The sequence below is a fragment of the Panthera tigris genome, chromosome B3 (genome assembly GCF_018350195.1).
Source record: "Panthera tigris isolate Pti1 chromosome B3, P.tigris_Pti1_mat1.1, whole genome shotgun sequence".
Lineage (NCBI taxonomy): Eukaryota > Metazoa > Chordata > Mammalia > Carnivora > Felidae > Panthera > Panthera tigris.
This window is the reverse complement of record NC_056665.1, coordinates 136,482,981-136,504,285: the sequence shown is the minus strand read 5'-3', so window position 1 is coordinate 136,504,285 and position 21,305 is coordinate 136,482,981. Positions and strand designations below refer to the sequence as shown.

General features: G+C 49.5%; 1 protein-coding gene across 4 annotated transcripts; it reads left to right on the top strand.

The window, feature by feature from the left end:
- The first annotated feature begins 3,564 nt into the window (after window positions 1-3,564).
- Window positions 3,565-20,204, top strand: SERPINA9 (serpin family A member 9). Of its 4 annotated transcripts, none has more exons than XM_042990464.1 (5): window positions 3,565-3,615; window positions 9,249-9,881; window positions 15,703-15,976; window positions 18,151-18,298; window positions 19,649-20,204. In XM_042990464.1, the coding sequence occupies exons 2-5, from the start codon at window positions 9,266-9,268 to the stop codon at window positions 19,850-19,852; spliced, it is 1,242 nt and encodes a 413-aa protein (XP_042846398.1). In that variant the 5' UTR covers window positions 3,565-3,615; window positions 9,249-9,265; the 3' UTR covers window positions 19,853-20,204. The 4 variants fall into 4 exon arrangements, with proteins under 4 accessions (XP_042846398.1, XP_042846396.1, XP_042846397.1 ...); XM_042990462.1 differs by lacking the exon at window positions 3,565-3,615 and adding an exon at window positions 6,377-6,686; XM_042990463.1 differs by lacking the exon at window positions 3,565-3,615 and adding an exon at window positions 6,377-6,696.
- The last annotated feature ends 1,101 nt before the right edge of the window (window positions 20,205-21,305 follow it).

Genomic DNA, 21,305 nt, shown 5'->3' with positions numbered 1-21,305 from the left:
GCAGGAGGAGGTGGGCAGTGAGTGAGCCTGGGGCCTCGGGGGCTACAGGGAGAACGCTGATCTTTAGCCCAAGAACCACGGTGAGCTGTCACCGGTGCTGAGCTGGAGGGTGTCTTGGGCAAACACATGTGTTTGTAAGTGTCCCTCTGGCTGCAGACTGGGGCGTCCCTTGGCCCCATTGCCTGGGCCATGTCTGTGTTTGCTGCAATGAAAGACTGGCACAGCAGTCCCCTTGCTCTGGACACGGCCAGCCCCCCTCCAGAGCCCCCCACTCCTCTGGGATGGAAGGCCACCGCCCGGGGGGACTGGCCAGGCCTGCTTCTCCCCCTGGGGATTGCCACCTCCTTGCACCTGCTCGCTCCACCCCACCCTGCTCTTGCTCCCCATTCTCTGCTACGCCCACCAGCTCCTTTCAGCGCGTTACTCCTGCTTCCAGAAAGATCCACGCCTACTTCTGCTAGAACACCTTCACAGGCCACCTGTTTGTGGATGGACTGACCCCACGGATGGATAAATGAGTAAATTCGCCTTTGAAGCAACCAACACTGACTACCTGCCTCCCACGGGACTGGCATCGTGTCGGTTTTTCCACCAAGAAACCGACCTGCCAACCCTTCAAGCTGGGCGACGGTTCCATTCTACGGATGAGAAAACCGAGGCTCAGGAAGACCGTGTAACTTGCCCAAGTTCCCACAGCTGGAAAGCCACAGATCTGGGACTAAATGCAAGTCCCCTGAGCATTTCAGTTTTTCTTCGTCCACCCCCCCCCCCATCCAGCAAATATTTTCTGAGTGTCCGTCCTGTGCAGGGACCGTTCTAGGGGCTTGAAATGCATCAGTGGACAAAACATACAAAGCTCCTTGCCCGCCCCCCAAGGGTTCCAAGCTAGCAGACAGAGGCATATGATAAACAATAGGGTTAATAAATGAAGAAGACAGGTGAGGGTGGTCGAGGTGCCGGTGGGGCTGGCGGGGGACAGCTCGGCCTCCCTGAGAAGAGGACGCCTACTGCTCAGACAGTAGATTCTGTGATTCTGCTCTCCACGGCTTCTGTGGCACGATCAGCTTCCGGAGACTTCTGGCCCCAGGGATGCCCGCCAGGAGCGTACTTGACGATAGGAGCAGGGTTACAGCCCCAGCCAAGAAGGGAAGTGGCCCCATCAGTGTCCCACCTTTGCGATGACGGGGTGGCCCCGGATGATCTCCAAAAGCCCTCCTGTCTCCAACAACACTTTGACATTCGTCTTGGAAACGATAGAGCCTGCTCCAAAGTTTCACTGCCATGCGTTCATTTAGCCAGCAAATACTTAAACATTAAGTGTGCCAAGCATGGTCCCAGGCGTGGAGAAGCCGGATGAGAGCTTAGGGACCCGTGGCCCTGCTGCCTCCCATTCAGGCCCAGCTGGGTCACATCGGTGCTCAGGGGCGACAGTAGGAGTGTGAGGCCGGGACTCTCTTCTCTTCGGGAAACATGTTGTCTATTTCCACTCAATTTCCTCCTTTACTTTCAGTCCCAAGCCACTCTTGATATTGCGGCTGAATCTACATCTCTTTTGTGCTACTCTTTACTCAAGATGGATCTTTAAATCAGTGTACGTTAAAAAGAAAGCAATTGGTTCGAACAGAAAAAATAATATCTGGTTTTCTAAAGATGATAGGCATCATCTATAGAAACATATATACATCATCTATACATCCCAGGACGCCATGATGCCTGGTGCGGCCGTCTTCCATTTCAGGGACTTTGTCAGGGGCTTCAAGCGGCTGGAGGTGGGCGGGAGGTCCCAGAGTCGGACAGGCTGAAGTTCGAATCCCAGCTCTGCCGTGTATTTGGTTCGTGACATTAGGCAAGGCACTTAATTGTGCCCAATCCTTGGTTTTTCCTCTCTGTGAAGCGGGGATCATCATATTCATCTCAGAGGATATTTGAGCGGGGGAGGGGGTTACATAATGTAATGCATATGAGCCTACTTTGCACACAGTAGGCACCCATCCGCATTAGTGATGCCTGGTAAAGGCATCCAGAGCCAGGGAGGAAGGCTACTGGGTGGGTGTCTCTCAAGGTAACCTTCCAGCACAGGTAACCTTTCGGTTGGTTTCTCTTGGTGGGATGCCAATGAAGGAATCCCAGATTCCAAGACTGGGCTGGGAAAGAGTCCCGGCAGGGTGAAGATCCTTCCTGGAACAGGAAGCCTGTGTCTCTTGGAATGTTGAAACAGTGACCTCTTTGCCAAAACCAACAGAAAACAAAGGAACAATTAGACAAAACTCCTCAGGGCCTGAGGGTCCGTCTGGATCTACCCCCTTCCCCACCCTCAGCCCCGCTCACGCGGCCACTCTGGGCGGGCTAAGGGATGAGCAGGGTTGCAGCAAGAGAGCGCAGGGGGCTCTGGGGAGCACCCCCACCACGGGACAGGTGCTCACGTCCACACTGGGTATTGTTGGGTCCCGACAACATTGTGTGGTCGCCCTCTTGGCAAGCTTCTGAACAGCAGCTTCTGGTTGACGTGACATGGCAAATTCCAGCCTCCAGGTGTCCCATGTGCCCCACGGTCCCAGCAGGAATAGGCGACGTTAAAAATATATATGCGGGGCGCCCAGGTGGTTCAGTCAGTGAAGCAGCCGATTCTTGGTTTCGGCTCAGGTCATGATCTTGTGGTTTCCTGAGTTCGAGCCCCGCATGGGGCTCTGTGCTGCCAGTGCAGAGCCTGCTTGGGATTCTGTCTCTCTCTCTCTCTCTCTCTCTCTCTCTCTCTGCCCCTCCCCTACTTGCGCCATCTTTCTCTCTCTCAAAATAAATAAATAAACTTTAAAAAATATATGAAAAAAGTACCAAGATATAGCCAGATTTAAAAAGTGATGGGAAGATCCATATAAACCAGAAATGGGGCAGAATCATAAAGATGTGTGAAATAGGCAGGAGATCTGACAGCCAGGAACAGAAGTCTAGAGCAGCCTGGGCGCGGCACGAGAGGCCCCGAGGAGGTGGACAGACTTGGGATAAGGCTCCATCTAGATGGGACCTGGGATGGGCCCGTGGGATCTGCGTCCGAGGCGTCATTTCTCCAGCAGCAGGATTGGTCTTGTGAATTTGGGGAGAACCAGGGGTTTGCTTTTCCCAGGACCTGAGGTGTTCAGAGCCAGAGATAAGAATATCTCTGAGAGCTTCAGAGAAGCCCCAGAGAGATTCTCTGCGCGACCTGAGCGGAAGTCGTGCGGGAAGGAAGCACCCAGCGCCCCTCACTCCTAAGTTGGCTCATCTTTCCCTGGAAAGTCTGACTCAGTAGTTCTAGGCGGGGCCTGGGAATGTGCATTTTAATGAGAACACAGGTTCTCCTGACAATTAACCCAGCCTGGGAAACTCCATCCTTCAGGATGCCAACCTGTCTCGCCAACTGTAGGCCTTTACAAAAGTCCCTGGGTGTGGGCCAGTCAGCAGAGCCTGGCCCTTCGGGTTCCCTACATTCCTCCCACTGCCCTCCCACCTCCTCCCCCATCTTTATACTCCCTTTATTGTTCTCCCTCTCTCCCCGTCACTCACCGATTATGGTCCCTGCCCTGGAGGAAGCCACACAAGATCCAGACTGTGCACTCGGGGAGACAGAGACCTGAGGAGGTAAATTGCAATGGTTTGCTCCAGGTGTGGGCGAAGGGAGGGGCTGACTTTCCGTGGGATCTGGAAGACTCCGCGGGGTGGGAAGTTTGGAGCTGGAGCCGGCAGGATGCAAAGCAGTTTGTCAGAAAGGGAGGGAGGGGAGAGCAGCCTAGACAGACTGAGAGTCAAGTGCAACCATACAGCTCAGGGGGAAGAAATGACAGGGCCGTATTCATTCTACTGTAGTTAGTCTTTTTTTTACTTCGTTTACGTAGAGTAAGGGGCACACATATTTCTGCCTGTTATTTCTTCCAGGCTTTTTCTCTCCCACCCCCTCCTTGCCTAGGACTCCAGCTGCCCATCTGTTCGACCGCTTGCTTTCATTTCACAGATCACTGGGGCTCTGTTATTTTCCTCCCCCCGCCTGCTGTCTTTTAAGTTTGGACAGCTCCTGTTGATGTGTTTTCAAGCTCACTGAGCTTTTCTTTCAACCATTTAGATTTTCTCTTATAATCTTTTTGGTCTGGATTTTGTTGTCTCTCTTTACAACGTGTTGACACTTGTTTTGAAACAGCCAACACAAGTACACGCAGGACTTTTTTTGTTTGTTTGTTTAATCCTGTCCAGGATCTTATCATGGTTTATCATCTTCTCATGATAAAATGTTGCATTGCAGATCAAGTGTGTTAAGGTGTCTACAGCGGCTTTAAACTAAAGTTAATCGACCCCTAACATCAAGATGTGACACTTCTAGGGTCTCTGCTGAATGCCTTAGATGCTCATTGACATGCCACAGCTGTGTCCAGTCGGAACCTCCCTCCCTCCCCGTGCTATGAGAACTCTGGAAATTGTTCTGTTTAGATCTTCACGGCGGTTTTGGGGTTTTGCTTTTGCTTTCGGACTGTCCTGGTGGAATTTCACTTTACGCATGCAGCGCTGAGTGCTTAGCTTCGGACCGAAGCTAATGCACACTTTTGCTGCACAAACCATAGCTGCTTCCACTTTCCTAAACTCTGAGACCGTCAGCAAGCCTCTGCTTGAGTTTCCCTCCTTGTATCCGGAAAGTGTCTTTAGACAGAATATTGGGACAATCACAGGGCTTCCCTGATTTGTTTGCCTTCTCTGCCTGTTGTCCAATGTCTGAATTGTCTCACATATTTTTTAGGGTCTCGATTATTTCATGTATTTTACCTAATTTTCTATGGTTTTAAATTTTGTAATGTTTATTTATTTTTGAGGGGCGTGGGAGGGGCAGAGAGAGAGGGAGACAGAATCCAAAGCAGGCTCCAGGCTCAGCTGTCGGCACAGAGCCTGACATGGGGCTCGAACCTATGAATCGCGAGTTCATGACAGGAGCCGAAGTTGGACACTCAACAGACTGAGCCACACAGGCGCCCCTTTTGTCCAAGGTCAGTGTCAGTTACTTTGTCTTGGCCAGAAATATAAGTCAACTCAAATTTCATAGATGGGGATGCCATGTAAGTATCACCTTAATTAAGACCCTGCAAGGGTCTTTCTCGCTGATTTCCAAGCAGTATCACCTCTCAGAGGTAAATTGCCCACTTAATTTATTTCAATTCATTCCTTCCTCAAACCCTTAACTGAGCCCTTTGTACTGGCCACACCGTGATGTACAGCAGGTACCAGAGGGGCAAGTTCCCTGTGACTCCTTTAATTTTGCGTCACACAAAGAAATGTGAAATTGTAGCCATGGTAAGTATCTCACTAAACAATTAACAGTACTGTAAAAACGTTTCAAGGGGGGAATTTTCCTCATCTGAGTGCCAGAGAACTTCCTTAAGGGTATGACATGACATAGGACCTAAACAGTAGAAAGAAATTAATGGGGGGGGGGGGGCGAGGGCAAGGAAAGTTTGGTGAGGGCAGCAGGGCACAACAAAGATCACCTGTGAGGATCAAAAAAATGGGGAAAAGGGTTGGACGCAGCAGTCCCGAGCAAGGGGCTCTGACATCTGAACTAAAGTTAGAGGGGCCGGTGGATCCCAGGTTGTGCAGGCTGGATGGGACACTGGTACCCGCTCTGGAAAATGGGAGGCTACTGGAACACGTGAAAAGAGGTAAGCGATGTGTCGGCGTGGAGAAAGAGGAAGAAGGACAGAAAAGATGAGCCCTGGGCTTGAATAACTAGGTGAGCGGGAGCGCCATGGACGGAGATGTTCAAAGAAAGTCTCAGTCGAAACTTTTACTGGGAGACGGGGTTTGGGAAACCGTGTGAGTTCAGTTAGGGTCTTACTGAGTTTCAGGTTCATTTGTGACATCAGGAGAAAGTATCAAGTAGGTGGTTAGAAATACAGAGTCCGTGGGGCGTCTGAGTGGCTCCGTCGCTGAAGCGTCCGACTGCGGCTCAGGTCACGATCTCGCGGTTTGTGAGTTCGAGCCCCGCGTCGGGCTCTGCTCTAGCAGAGGATTGGGATTCTCTCTCCTCCTCTCTCTGCCCCTTCCCTGCTCGTGTGTGCTCTTTCTCTCTCACTCTCTCTCAAAATAAATAAATGAACATTAAAAGAAACTTTAAGGGCGCCTGGGTAGCTCAGTCGGTTAAGTGTTTGACTCTTGGTTTTGGCTCGGGTCGTGATCTCACAGTGCGCGAGTTCGGGCACCCTGTCTGGCCCTGTGCTGGCAGCATGAAACCTGTTTGGGATTCTCTCTCTGCCCCTCCCCCCGCCTTTCACACACACACACACACACACACACGCACACACACAATAAATAAATAAACTTAAAAAAGAGATACGGAGTTCGGAGGAAAGGTGTGGGCTGGGGATTAAAAATAATACGCAATTTGCTTTTCAGTCATGAAGCCCCGGGACTGATGAGATCAGCGGAGGTGGAGAACACAGCAGAGGCCGGGCTCGAGACAGAAAGCACAGAGGTGACTCAGGAGGAGGAACAGAGCGAGAGGAGAAACGCAGGGGAACGTGGTGTCACAGAGCCACGGGGAGGGACTGGATAAGAAGAGGGGGGTGGCCTCCAGTGTCAGATGCTACCGGGAAGGCAGCTGAGGTGAACCCAGACGTGTTTGCAGGCTGGTCCCGTCTCTGTGGACCCGGAGGCCAGACTGGAGTGGGCCAAGGGTGAGCGGAAGTAAGACCATGAGGACCGTGAAGGATCCGGGCCGGGATCCGGATCACAGCTCGTGAGGATTCGGGCCAGGATGGGGAGGACGGAGACAGGGCAGCAGCTAGAAGGCAATGAGGGGCTGAAGAAAGGTTTTCGCTGGGCTGATGGCGGTGGGCCATTCGTCCCAGCCGGGAACGTGTTTAAAGGCCGATGGCACGGACGTAGTTGAGGGGGAGCGTTTTAAGTACGGAAGAGAGAGGTGTGAGGGCCCCGGGATGGACATACGGATGCTCTCTGAAGTTTGGAGAGGGGTGGAGGGGAGGAGTGAGATAGGTTCCTTTTCTGAGGGTCCTGCATGGGACGCAGGAGACGAGGCGGTCTGACGTGTGTGTGTGTGTGTGCGCACGCACACGTGCATTCGTGGACGGCGAGGAATCCGTCATAAGGAAACGGAAAAGACTGAGCTGCGCCCTCTAGTCCACGGGAGGGTGAGGTGACCGTGCTCTCCTGCCAGGCAAATAAAAATTGGGGACTGGGGATTCACCGCGGACCAAGCTGCCTTGCTGAGCCACGGTCTGTCCAACATTTGGCAAAGAAGGAGCAGACGGGTGGGTTCTTCCAGGTCTGGGGCCTCGCCAGGAGTGTGCATCACAGGAAGGGTAGGGTTTTACAACGGAATGAAGCCCTCAGACAGTCGAGCTAGCTAAGGAGGCCGATGAGGACGGGGCAGGGGGGCGGGGCTGAGGGCCATGCCATCTTTCCCGGGAACTGGAACAGCTTTGTGCTTGAGGATGAGCTGGGGAGGTAAGTCGGAGCCCAACAGAGAAGGACCGCGAACGACAGGTGCTTGGCCTTTCCTCCCAAGGTCAGTGAGGAATCTGAGTAGCTGAGGGACACGTGAGCTTTGTGGCTAGAAAGTTCCCCCTGTCTGCAGTGTGGTTGAGTGACTGCAGCTGGGAGCCAAGTGGCGAATTGAGCAGGGGAGAGAAGGTGAAAAGTGGGGGGGGGGGGACAGAGGGGGACAGGAGTGGGGGATGGGGAGAGGCCAAGTGTCAAAGGAGGTTGGATGTCAAGAGCCGAATGAACAAGCTTCTGTGAAGCTTTTCCTCAAGAGCATAAGGATCTCCCCCTTGAGACCCATGGCCACAGACCCCTTTGAAGCCACCTCCCTGGGGCTCAGAGAGGAGCAGCCGCTTGCCTAAGGTCAGGGCCATGAGGGGCCGAGACATTTACTAGTCGACTGCCTGGCGGGGCTACCGGTCAGGCCGGTCTCCCCTGCTCAGCCCGCGACTTGGGACACGGAACCAATCTCCTCTGGCAAGGCCATGTCTGCTGATGGGGGTGTGGATCCTCGGCCTTAGCAGGTGCCCCGAGAGCCCCGCCCCCACCCGCACCTGCCTCAAGAGGCCCCTGCCTCTCGTGTGGCACCTCATCCCTGGGCACGGCTGGCCTTCTCATCCCTCAACCCCCTCCCTTCCCACAGTCAGGAAGATCCAGGGACAAGCCTGCCCTTCACCTTGCTTCCAAGTGAGGAAGGCAAAATCACCACAGCAGCCACCCGGGGTGGGGGTTGGGTGGGGGGCAGCTTTGACCTCATGCCCTCCGCGGGACAGACACGGCTCTGGGTGCTATACAGACCCTCTCACTTCTTCCTCGGAGCCGTCCTTCTTCACAGATGGGGGGTTGGGGAACACCCTGGGAGCGAGGGGGGCACCCCGGGAGGACACACGGCATAGCAGGGGTTGTGCAGGCCTCTGGTTCCAGGACAGCCTCCGGCCTGGGGTTTCCACTTTTTTTTTAAGTTCACTTATTTTGAGAAAGAGAGATCGCTTCTCGGCCTTTTGGCTAAGATCAAGTGCAGAAAGAGAGAGAGAGAGAGAGCACAAGTGGGGGAGGGTCAGAGAGAAGTAGAGACAGAATCTCAAGCAGACGCTGCAATATCCCCGCAGAGCCCGATGCGGGACTTGAACTCACGACCGTGAGACCGTGAGACTCATGACCTGAGCTGAGATCAGGAGTCGGACGCTTAACCGACTGGGCCCCCCGGGCCCCCCCGGGGTGTCCACTTTTTGAGGGACATGCCAACAGATGCCTGGGGCAGGGGGTGGGCAGCCATGGAGAGCTGTGATCGTGTCCTCACAAAAGGGACCAAGAATATCTGGAGGGTTCTCTCAGGGGTAAGAGGGCGCGTCTGGCTGCGACGATTGGGACTGTACCATCTGGTCTCACTGTGTTACTTTCCGAACGATAAGCCTGCGAAGCAGAAACAGCAAAGCGCGTGGGATCTGAGATTGTGGCTTTAAGACCCGGCTTTGAATCCCAGACAGAACACGACCCAGCTGCGTGGCCTAAATCACACAACCTCTCTGAGGCCTGTTTCTTTGTTTGTAAGACAAGGACAACAATAATATCTGCATCAGGGGGGTTGCGAGAGGCAGCGAGATTACGCGAGAGCTTTGTTCACCGTCCAGCATGTCCCAGTTCTATCGCGAATGGGGACGGGGTGTCGCAAGGTCTCTGATTCCAGGCTGGACGCTCGGCTTACCTTCCCTCGGCGGTCCTTTCCTCTCTTGCAGACTTGTTTCGTCCCAAAATGGCCTCTCCCTTTTATCGACTTTTCCTGGTCGTCAGCGTCTGTGCTCCGGTCTACTGTGTGCCCCCATCCAGTGGCCCCTGCCCTTCCCCCACAAGGAACAGCGCTACCGCCTGGGTATCTTCCAGCAACACCAACTTTGCCTTCCGCCTCTACCGGAGGCTGGTTTTGAAGACCCCGGATCAGAACGTCTTCTTCTCCCCGCTGAGTATCTCCGCTTCCCTGGCCACGCTCTCCCTCGGGGCCCGCTCAGCCACCAAGACCCAGATCCTCCAAGGCCTGGGGTTCAACCTCACGCACGAGCCGGAATCCGCCATCCACCGGGCCTTCCGGCACCTGCTCCACTCGCTCAGTGTCCCCGGCAAAGGCCTAGACTTGAGGATGGGGAGCGTCCTCTTCATCCAAAAGGAGCTGCGCCTACAGACAAATTTCTTGGACGACGCCAAGAGGCTGTATGATTCGAAGGTCTTTTCTACAGATTTCTCCAGCACCTCCACCGCCCGGAAGAGAATCAACAGCTATGTGGAGAAGGAGACCAAAGGGAAGGTTGTAGACTTAATCCAAGACCTTGACCCTCTGACGGCCATGGTCCTGGTGAACCCCGTTTTCTTTAAAGGTAAGGCTCTGGAGAGGCTGATTTTGATTTTAATGTTGTTTCTTTTTACCCCCAGTTGAATAAGCAAACTAGACAAGCCCTAGACAGCACGGTGAAGTAAGGGGAAGCCTGAGTTTGAATCAGCTGTGTCACAAGCTGGCTGCATGAGACCTCCTGTTCCCTCTGCTAGCTTTAGTTTATCAATTACGGTGGCGGGGGGTCATTCAGCTCTGTGTCTGGATAGCCTGATTATGCGTCCTGAGAGGCTGACCCTGGCCTCCGTGGGCAGCCCAGCAAATCCAAAGGTGAGAGCACTTTTATAGGTGGATGTGTAGACAGACCAGCTTAACTGCAATTCACACCCCCTGGGCAAATGTCTCGAGCTTTACAGTTTGCAAAGACACTGTGCTGCCACAGAACGGACAACGGCTTTGAAGTCGGACAGCCCTGGGTTTGGATTCCACCTCTACCCCTTACTTGCTCCATGGTCCCGGGCATGTGCCTAATGTGTGAGTCTGTCTACTAACCGGATGGGTGATGATACAGCCAGCACCATGGGCTTTTGCTTCTGCTGGTGTGCTGGACACTCAGGGCTGAGTTATCATGGATGCCATTGTATCATCCCTCCCTGCTTCTCCTCTCTCTCCTTCCCTTCCTTTCTCCCTCCTGCCGTCCCCCCACCCCCCATTTATCTTTCCCTCTATCTACCCGCTCACCTTTCCACCCATTTCTCCATCCATTCTGCAAGGAGGGAGGGGAAGGAAAAAGAATCAATATGCCGTGAGCCCCTATTATGTCCTCTGTGCTTTATCTACGTTGTTCATTTAACTTAATCTTATTTTCTTCTTGAAAAAAAGTCACACAGCACGAAATTCGCTATGTTAAATTGTACAGTTCAGTGGGTCTTGTTTTTAGTATACCCACAAGGTTGTGCAAATACGTCCATACGTGACTCCACAACATTCCCATCACCTCTCCGTGAGCACTCACTCTTCATTTATGTTCTTCCCCAGAAACAAGAATACACTTTCCGTTTCTATAGTTTGCCTCTTCTGGACATTTCATATAAACAGAATCCTATAATATGTGCTGGGTTTTGTGGGGACACAGTTTTCAATTCCTTATACCAAGGAGCATGCTTGCAGGATTGTTTGGCAAAAACATGCTTGGTTTGGAAAGAGACCGCCAAACTGTCTTCCAAAGTGGCTGTACCATTTTCGCATTCATGCCAGCGATGTGTGAGAGTTCCTGTTGCTCCACAGCCTTGCCAGCACTTGGTGCTGTCAGTGTTCCAGATCTGGGCCACGTGAATGGGTGTTTTGTTGATATCTCATTGCTGTTTCAATTTGCATTTCCCCGGTGACATATGACATGGAGCATCTTTTCATCTTTATCTGTCACCTGCCTCTCTTCCTTGACAAGGTATCCGTCGAGGTGGTTAGCCCACTTTTTTAATCCAGTCATCTGTTTTTCTCATCGCTAAGCTTTAAGAGTTCTTAGTATATTTGGGATAACAGTCTCGTATCAGGTGCATCTGTTACAAATATTTTCTCTTAGTCTGTCGCTTGGCTTTTCATTCTCTTAACATTGTCTTTCACGGAGCAGAAGTTTTAAATTTTAATGAAGTTTCGCTTACCAGGGATTTCTTTCATGGATTGTGCCTCTAGTGTTGTATCTAAACATTTTTTGCCGTACCCAGGGACATCTAGTTTTTTTCCTATATTATCTTCTACGTGTTTTATGTTTAGGTCTGTGGTCCGTTTTGAGTTAATTTTTTTTTAATGTTTATTTTTGACTGAGAGAGAGGGGCAGAGCGTGAGTGGGGGAAGGGCAGAGAGAGAGGGAGACACAGAATCCGAAACAGGCTCCAGGCTCTGAGGTATCAGCGCAGAGCCTGATGCGGGGCTCGAACTCACGAGTTGTGAGATCATGACCTGAACTGAAGTTGGTCGCCCAACCAACTGAGCCACCCAGGTGGCCCATTTTGAGTTAATTTTTTATGAATGATGTAAAGTACGTGTCCAGATTCTTCTTTTTCTCTTTGCATACAAATGCTAGTGGTCCCAACACCATTTATTGAAAAGACCATTTTTGCTCTATTATGTTGCTTTTGCTCCTTTGTCAAAGATCAGTTGGCTATATTTACATGGGTCTGTTTGTAAGCTCTCTCTTTGTTCCATTGATCTAGTTGTGTATTTTTCACCAATACCACACTGTCTTGCGTACTACAGCCTTATAGTAAGTCTTGAAGTTGGTTAGTGCGAGTGCTGCAACCTTGTTCTTCTTCAATAATGGATTGCCTATTCTGGGTCTTTTGCTTTTGATATAAACTTTAGTATTAGTTTGTTAATATCTATAATATAACTTGCTAGTATTTTGATTGAGATTGCATCGAATCTATAGATCATGTTGGGAAGAATTGACATCTTAACAATATTGAGACTTTGTATTCATGAACATGGAATATCCTTCTATTCATTTAGTTCTTTGATTTCATTATCTGAGTTTTGTAATTTTCTTCATATAGATCTTGCATGTATTTTGTTAGATTTATACCTAAGTATTTTTTTGGATGCAAATGTAAAACATATTATGTTTTTAATTTCAAACTCCACTTATTCATTGCTGGCATATGGAAAAGCAATTGACTTTTGTATATTAACCTTGTATCCTGCAACTTTGCTATACTCCCTCATTAGTTCCACGGATTCTTTTGTTTGTTGACTCTTGGGTTTTCTACATAGATGATCATGTCATCTGCAAACAAAGTTTTATTTCTTCTTTCCCAACCTGTATACACTCTATTTCTTTTTTCTTATCTTATTGCATTAACTAGAACTTCCAGTAAAATGTTGGACAGGAGTGGCAAGAGGGGACGTCCTTGCATTATACCTGACCTTAGTGGGAAAACTTTGAGTTTCTCACCCTTAAGTATTATATCAGCTGTGGGCTTTTTGTAGCTATTTTTTTTTTATCATATTGAAGAAGTTATTCCTTTATTCCTAGTTTATTGAGAATTTTTATTATGACTGGTGTTGGATTTTGTCGAATGCTTTTGCTTCATCTATTCATATGATTAATTTTTCTTGCTTAGCTTCTTGATATGATGGATTGTATTAATTTATTTTCAAATGTTGAACCAGCCTTACAAACCCGGAAAAAACCCCATTTGGTTGTGGCGTATAATTATTTTTATACATTATCGGATTTGATTTGTTAGTATTTTGTGCAGGATTCTTATATCTGTGTTCATAAAAGATACTGGTCTGTAGTTTTCTTGCAATGTCTTTGTCTGATTTTGGTATTAAAGGAATGCTGGCTTGATAGAACAAATTAGGAAGTATTTTCTCTGCTTCTATCCTCTGAAAGAGATTGTAAAGAATTTGTATAATTTCTTTCTTTTTTTAAATGTTTTTATTTACTTTTGAAGGAGAGAGAGAGAGACAGACAGAGCATGAGCAGAGGAGGTGCAGAGAGAGAGAGGGAGACACAGAATTCGAAGAAGCCTCCAGGCTCTGAGCTGTCGGCACAGAGCCCGATGTGGGGCTCGAACTCACGAACTGTGAGATCATGACCTGAGCCGAAGTCAGACACCTAACCGATTGAGCCATCCAGATGCCCCTATAATTTCTTTCTTGAGTGTTTGGTAGAATTCACTAGTGAATCCATCTGGACCTGGTATTTCCTATTTTGGAAGGTTTTAATGATTGCCAATTTCTTTGATAGATATAGACCTATTCACATTGTCTATTTATTCGTATTTAAGGTTTGGAAAATTGGAATATTTCATCTCAGTTATCAAATTTGTGGGCATAGAGTTGTTTGTAGTATTCCTTTATTTTCCTTTAATGTCCATAAGATCTTTTTCAGTGTCCCTTCTTTTATTTCTCATATTAGCAGATTGGCTTTTTCTTGTGCATGGCCCATACTTTCTTTTTATGCCTCATATCTTTTTGTAAAAGCTGGATTTTTAAAATAATGCAATGTTGCAGCTCTGAAAATCAGATTTACCTCATCCCAAGGATTTGTTGTTTTTGCTTGTTGCAGTAGTTGTTTCTTGAGTGACTTTTCCGAACTAATTCTTTAAAGTCTATACTTTGTCATGTGTGGCCACCAAAGTGTCTTCTTGGTTAGTCAAGTGGTTAGTTATGACTGGGCAGAGATTTCTTTTTTTATTGTTTTTTTTAATGTTTATTTATTTTTGACAGAAAGAGAGAGACAGAGCATGAGCTGGGGAGGGGCAGAGAGAGAGGGAGACACAGAATCTGAAATAGGCTCCAGGCTCTGAGCTGTCAGCACAGAGCCCGACGCGGGGCTCGAACTCACGGACCGCGAGATCATGACCTGAGCCGAAGTCGGACGCTCCACCTACGGAGCCACCCAGGCGACCCTTGGGCAGAGATTTCTTAAGTGCTTGGGCCAAATAAATCTCCTAGTCTTTGCTGAGGACTCGTGTGCATGGTGGGGTTGTCATCAACACTCAGCCAGGCAGTTTATAACTCTGACCCAGTCTTCACTTTCTATTTCTGCAGACCCTCAAGGTCAGCCGTAAGTGAGAACTTACAGCCTTCTCATATTTTTTCTCAAATACGCACACAGCTTTACACATGCATGAAGCCTCTAAATGCCCAGGATATAATGGAGCTTTCCAAAGCTCCAACTGACATCTTATGCCTCAGCTTTTCCTTCTAGAATTTTTTTATCACTTTGTTGTTTGCCCCATCTGTTATCCCCACCCAGGCAACCATAAAACTAAAACATTTGTCTGTAATTGTTTCTAGCAAAAAACTTCCAGCCCCCTGGGGAGAAGGCTTTAATCACTGACTGTGCACCAATCAACCTTGGAAGTGAGAGCTTCCAGTTAACTATCTGACGGGTCAAGTGATAATAATTCTTCGAAAATGAGTCTTTGAAAGACCTCCAGGTCAATCCCTCTCCCAATGGTAGTGGGAACACAGGCTGCTATTTGTCAAGGCTACTGCTGAGCTAGAGAGTAGAGGACAGGACTGGCACAAGTTAAAATAACCACAAAATTGACTGTTCTTTCTGAAATTCGGCCATTTGTCTTGAATGAACACTCCCTAGGTTGCTATAAGGCTTTGATTAATTTCCAGAGTTCCAAAGAAGTTGATTCTGAATATTTTTGCCAGTTTTCCTTATTGTCTTTAGGGAAGGGTGACAATGCAGAGGTCCTTACTCTTGTCGTTTTTGCAGATGTCACCCCCCACCCCTACCCCCAGCCTGTCCTGTTAACCTTTTTGACTAGTTTATTGTTTGCCTCAAGTGTTATCTACTGCCCCCGGCAGCTGCAAAATGTTATCACTGCCTGTGACTGCTTTTGACTAATTTCCTCTGAGGAATAGAGTTTTTTGCATTGGTCGAGCTCCAAATCAGATCAAGTACAGACAGTTCTGCAAATGATGCCTCCCAGGGAAGCACAGGACAGGTCAAATAACAGTGTTTAGGGATTGAGGCTTTGAAAGGGTTCCAGCCCTATTTTTTCCCTCCTGGGGCTGCCAGGTTTCTGGATTTCACTGGAAATGCACACTCTTGTTTTTCAAGTCTCCTGAAGAGTTAGGACATGGGGAATGGAACGAGGGCAAGTTAAAATACCCCAAAGTTCACCTTCTTCCCAAGATTTAGCTGCTTCACTTGAACAAACCATTCCCTAATTTGCTGAAAGAGTTTGGTTAATTTCTAGAGTTCTAAGAAAGCCCATTCTGATCACTGTTGGCAATTTTCCCATTGCTTTTATGGAGGACAGAGTTTTCAGAGATCCTTACTTCATCATTTTTGCTGACAGCACTTTGACACAAAGACCTCTCTTTTCTCTCTGTGCCAGCCAAGTGGGAGAAGCCCTTTCACCCTGGAGATACAAGAAAGAGCTCTCCGTTCCTGGTGGGCCAGGGGGCCACTGTGAAGGTCCCAATGATGCACCAGGTGGAACAATTTGCTTTTGGGGTGGATCCGGAGCTGAGCTGCTCTGTACTACAGATGGACTACAGTGGCAACACCGTGGCCTTCTTTGTCCTCCCTGGCCAGGGCAAGATGAGGCAGCTGGAACAGGCCTTGTCAGCCGGGACACTGAGGCGATGGAGCCTCTTACTCCAGAAGAGGTGGGAATCTGTGTCCATTTCCAGACTCCTGGGGCAGGTGATGGTGTACACCCAAGCATGGGGCAAGGGATGAGGACGTACATCCGAGCGTGGCAGCTGTTGAGTAATCGCTCCTGCCAACTGAGCGGCAGCTGCACGCTGGATGGTGAACTGGTGCCGTGCGTGTGTGTTCCCACTTGAACTTCACAGTCACCCGACAGGTGAAGAGCACTGGAGCACCGTCACCCCCACCCACACGTAAGGAAGTCGAGGCTCTGAGAAGGGAGGTGAATTGCCCACAGCCACGTAGCTAATATGTCCTTGCAAAGCTGTTCCGTCATGGCTAGCAGAACTCACCCTATCAGCCAATCCAATATTAAACTCCATGGACTGATTCCATAAAAATAAACAAGCAAAGAAAGCATTGATGCTCACCTATAAAATGAGAATCATGATATTACTGAGCCCATAAGTTGTTGAAAAGATAAAACGAGTTACTATGCATAAAGTACATAGCTGATTAGTTTCTTTCTTTTCCTTTTCCCTTTTAAGTTTTGTATTTTATTTTTTATTTTAAGTTTATTTATTTAGTTTGAGAGAGAGAGAGAGAGAGAGAGAGAATGAGCTGGGTAGGGGCAGTGAGAGAGGGAGAGAGAGAAAGCATCGGGCTCCACACTGCCAGGACAGAGCCCAACGCGGCGCTTGAACCCACGGACTGTGGGATCATGACCTGAGCCGAAATCAAGAGTCGTTTGCTTAGCTGGCTGAGACACCCAGGCATCCCAGATTATTATTAGTTCTGTAACCATTATGGAGAGTATCAAGAGGATGTTAACCATAAGATACAAAGGACTATCAAAGCCTTACCTACAATCTCTTAGCAATATTTTCTTGGCATTCTTGGCATCATTCCCAGGTGCCCACAGTCCAAGAGGAGAGAAGACAGGGTCAAGATAACTGTAATTTAAGAAAGACAAAGATCAATGCCCAGGGGGAGGCAGGCAAAGTGCTAAGGAGCTTCAGAGCAAAGAGAGATCACTTTTAGCTGAGACGGAAGAAGGCTTCAAAGAGATGGTACATTGGAGTCAGGAGCATAGATAGGACGTGGAGGGATGGACAGGACATAGAGGCTGAGGCAGGGCACTTTTGGCAAAGGAAACAGCCCTGGCAAAGAGGTGAAGTTGGGAATTAAGGAACACTGTAGGATCCTTCAGAGGTTTCTTCTCTTTTCTGACTGCAACCAGGGCTGGACAGAGGAGGCAGCACGGAGGCTGGGGCAGGGGGCGGTTCATAAAGAGCGGCAGACAGAGCAGGGAGGAGATGGCCAGGCGGGTGCTGGAGAAGCAAGAAGGAAGAGAGAGCTGTCCGTTGTGATGATGCCCGTCAGTGAGGACTTGAGTGTCCATCCAATACTTTTGTGCTTTCATTTTTGTGACTCACCGAGTACATGACCTTGCGCAAAGCACTACAAGTAAGTTTTGACATCTTTAAAATGGAAATGACTAAAATTATCTGGGACGATGCCTGGCGCATAGTAAATGCTCAGTAAATTCAGGCTGTTCATTCTTGGTTCAGAGAAATTATTGCTGAGGAAGAAAAACTTATGTTGACCTGGAGGGATGTGTTATCCCACGCAGTAGCCACTAGCCCCCTGTGGTTATATAAATTTAAGTTAACTAAAATAAGTAAAACAAAAAAATGTTTTCCTCCCTGGCACTAGCCACATTTAAGCCGTTCGATATAACCACGCGTGGCTAATGGCTAAAATGTGGAACAGCACAAATAGAGACTGTGTCCACGCTTGCAGAAAGTTCTGTTGGACTCTGCTGCTCTCAGGGGTTAGCAGAGTTTGTCTCAGGAGGGGCTGGGGGTGGGGGATGTGCTGGGCCAGGGGCGGCAGACACACTTCCATCACTGCCTGGTGTCCCCCATTGGTCTCTGCCATAGGCTCCCTCGCTGGATCCCCGTGTATTCTCTGTACCTTCCTTCATTAGGGCCCTCCCTTTCATCTCATTTATCTTCAGGGCCAGACTTGCCCCTAGGTAGGGGGCTTTACCCCCAGAGCAACCTGGGTTGGTTGTCTGCTTCGGCATCAGCCTAGAGGAAGAACAGAGTCTCCCGAAATGCCACCTAGAAGCAGAGATAGAGACCAAGGGGCTCGTGACCTCACTTTTTCCTTTTCTCCATCTCTGCAGGTGGATAGAGGTGTTCATTCCGAAATTTTCCATTTCTGCCTCCTATGACCTGGAAACCATCCTCCCGAAGATGGGCATCTGGGATGCCTTTAATAATAATGCTGATTTTTCTGGAATCACAAAGACAGACTTCCTGCAGCTTTCCAAAGTGAGTTGGTCCACGAGAACATTTGCCCGGGCAGGGAGAGCGGGAAGAGTTTCCAGTACCTGGCTAATCGAGCTCTCACATCTCACTGATAAGGAAACGCAGACCCTGAGAGGCACAGTGACTTCTCTGGGGCAGAAGTTGGACTGAATTTCATGGCCGCCAGGCCTGTCTGTGGCTTTATGGCCATCATACCTCTGATACACAGGCAACTTTTATCCCTCTTCAAACAAGTGTCCCTAAGGTCCAACCACACAGTTCTGTGAAAATCAGTCCTGTCTTGGGAAAGTAACTCTGCTCCCTCGATACCCATGCAGATAAGCAGATGCCCCCTGGCATTCGACCTCGCCCCTGAAGCTTGGGACTTCACACTGCAGTCAAATTGGCTGCCCATGGGCCATTACTACCCTGTAGATGGGTTGTGTGTGACCTCTAGTATTAAAAAGAAAGAGAGCCAACTTCTATCATGTAGGATATTGTACCTGAAATTATAGATTTCTGACCGTCTTGAAACAAATCTCTGAGTCCAATTCCCGCACGGCAACAGTGAGCCCAATGCCCTGCATAGCACCCATCAGCTGGAGCTGAGCTGTGAGTGTCCCTTTTAGTGAGGGTGCGCCCTCCAGGTCCCCTGTGGGCTCCCTGCTCTGACAAGAGGTCTCCCTGTCTAGTCCTTGTCTGCTCATGGGTTTCTGATCCCCAACTTAAAAGTGTATTTTGATAATACATCATAATGGTCAGAAGCGTCCCCAGGTCATGGAAGGAGAGGTCCCAATGGAATACGCTGGGCATGATGGTCCTTTTCCCATTACGTGTTTATGGGCACATCTGAACAATAATGACTGTCATTTCTGGGAGTCCTCAGGCCCCCCTGAAGCTTGGGAGAACATGAGCCCCAGGGTAAGTCTCTTTCCTAGGAGACCCAGAAGGGATCCAGCACTTAAAAACACCTCCTTATGTCTCCAGGGCACGCATGCAGCAACACTCCCGCACACATACTTTGTGTGATCTCCTTTAATTCACCCAATGACCTTGTGGGATATACACCATTATGATGACCCTTCCAGAGATTTGGAGAGTGAAGCCTGCAGCATCTAAATATCTTTTGCAACAATAAGTGGCAGAACTGGGAGTCAAACCTGGGTCATTTCTGGTGTGAATCTCAACTCCACGCTTAAAGACCAGTGGACTGGTACCAATGACAGCCGCAAATCTAACACAAGGCACCTGGCGTATATAAGCTTGAAGCCCCTCAAGGGGGGGCATCACCATTCCCAGGCAGAACCCCAAAGCTCAGTTAAGTAAAGGTGCCCCTCCCCCGGGGACCACTGACGTTTGTTTTTCCCCTGGCAGGTTGCCCACAAGGCTGTGCTGGATGTCAGCGAGGAGGGGACCGAGGCCGCAGCAGCCACCGCCACCAAGCTCATAGTCCGGTCAAAGGACACCCCCTCTTACACCGTCATCCGCTTCAATAGGTCCTTCCTGCTGCTGCTGATAAACAAAGCCACAGAGGCCATTCTCTTCCTAGGGAAAGTTGAAAATCCAACTAAATCCTAGGTGGAACTATCCTGCTGGCTGAGTACAGGTTGAAAATGTCCAGGAAATAAACCACGTTGTATGATGCTCCCGGTGTGACTTTAGGACGTGTCCCCTCCCGCTCTGAGGGTCCATTTGACCCTGGCAGAGCTGCATTTTCTTCTGGGATGCCGCTTATAAGGCTCAGCCATCAGATCCGCAGAGATTGGGGTCTCAGACCAAAGCTTGAGACCCAATCAGTGCTCTACAAATCCCACCAGGTAACTAGCTTCATGGATGTTTCTGGTTGGCCTATTCCCATTCCTCGGAGCCCCTGGGCATGGCAATATGCAGGTCAGTCACCTTTGTTGAAAAATTAAAGTAATAAACTCAACAAACCTAAAGCGTGAATTCAGCCAAGAACACTGCTCCCGCATGCCCTCAGGGCCCTAATCTGATAATGGTTTATCCGTTAACTCCCAGTGGCCAGGGTGCCACGACGTGATAGTTCAGCGGCTGGGTGGATTCATTCATCCATTTCAACAAAAACTCACTGAGGACCTAATACGCGCTAGGAGTGAATCAGACAGACAAGGTCCCTGCACTCCTGGGCCTAGACGGGGGTGACAGTCCACAACCGAAACATATAACCAAACCTATAAATAAACAAACCATGGAGGCTTCTGGGTGGCTCAGTCGGTTAAGCATCCGACTTTAGCTCAGGTCATGATCTCGCGGTCCGTGGGTTCGAGCCCCGCGTCGGGCCCTGTGCCGACAGCTCGGAGCCTGGAGCCTGCTTCCGATTCTGTGTCTCCCTCTCTGTCTGCCCCTCCTCTGCTCATGCTCTCTCTCTCTCTCTCTCTCTCAGAAATAAATAAATATTAAAAAATTTTTTTAATAAAAAAAAGAACGATGGAGGCTGTGAAGGCAGAGAATAGGGTGATTGCAAGAGGGGAGCGGAGCAGAGGAAGTGCTTCTGTGAGCACAAAGCCTGAGTCAACAATGCGTAGGCATGCTGGGACAGAAGGAGGTCCTTGTGACTGGCATGGTAGAACCGAGGTCGGAGAGGTATAGAGACGTCAGCGTTGTTGGCCAAGGATAGCGGTCTGGGTTTCGTGGGGGCGGGTTCCACTAAACCAGTTGAGTGTCTCAGACAAGAAGTTGGAAGGCTAGTGTCTGGGTATGATGACTTCTCTTGAGTGGGTGCCATGGTTCTCCAGCCAGGCTTTGTCAGGGCTGGCTGCCTTCTTGGCTCTAACGCTGTCACACACGCGTGCGCGCACACACACACACACACACACACAGACAGAGCCCTCGGGGTGTTCAGCCTCCTCCTTGCTGGCTCCTGGAGACAACGACCAGGCTCTCTTACTCTGAGTCCCGAAAGCCTCATGTGGTGCAGTGGGTCACAGCAGCTCCAGGCCGAAACAACCTTTCCATCCTTCCCTGCTTTCCTCCGGACAGGCCGTTCTGGCTCCTTCTACCTCACCTTTCG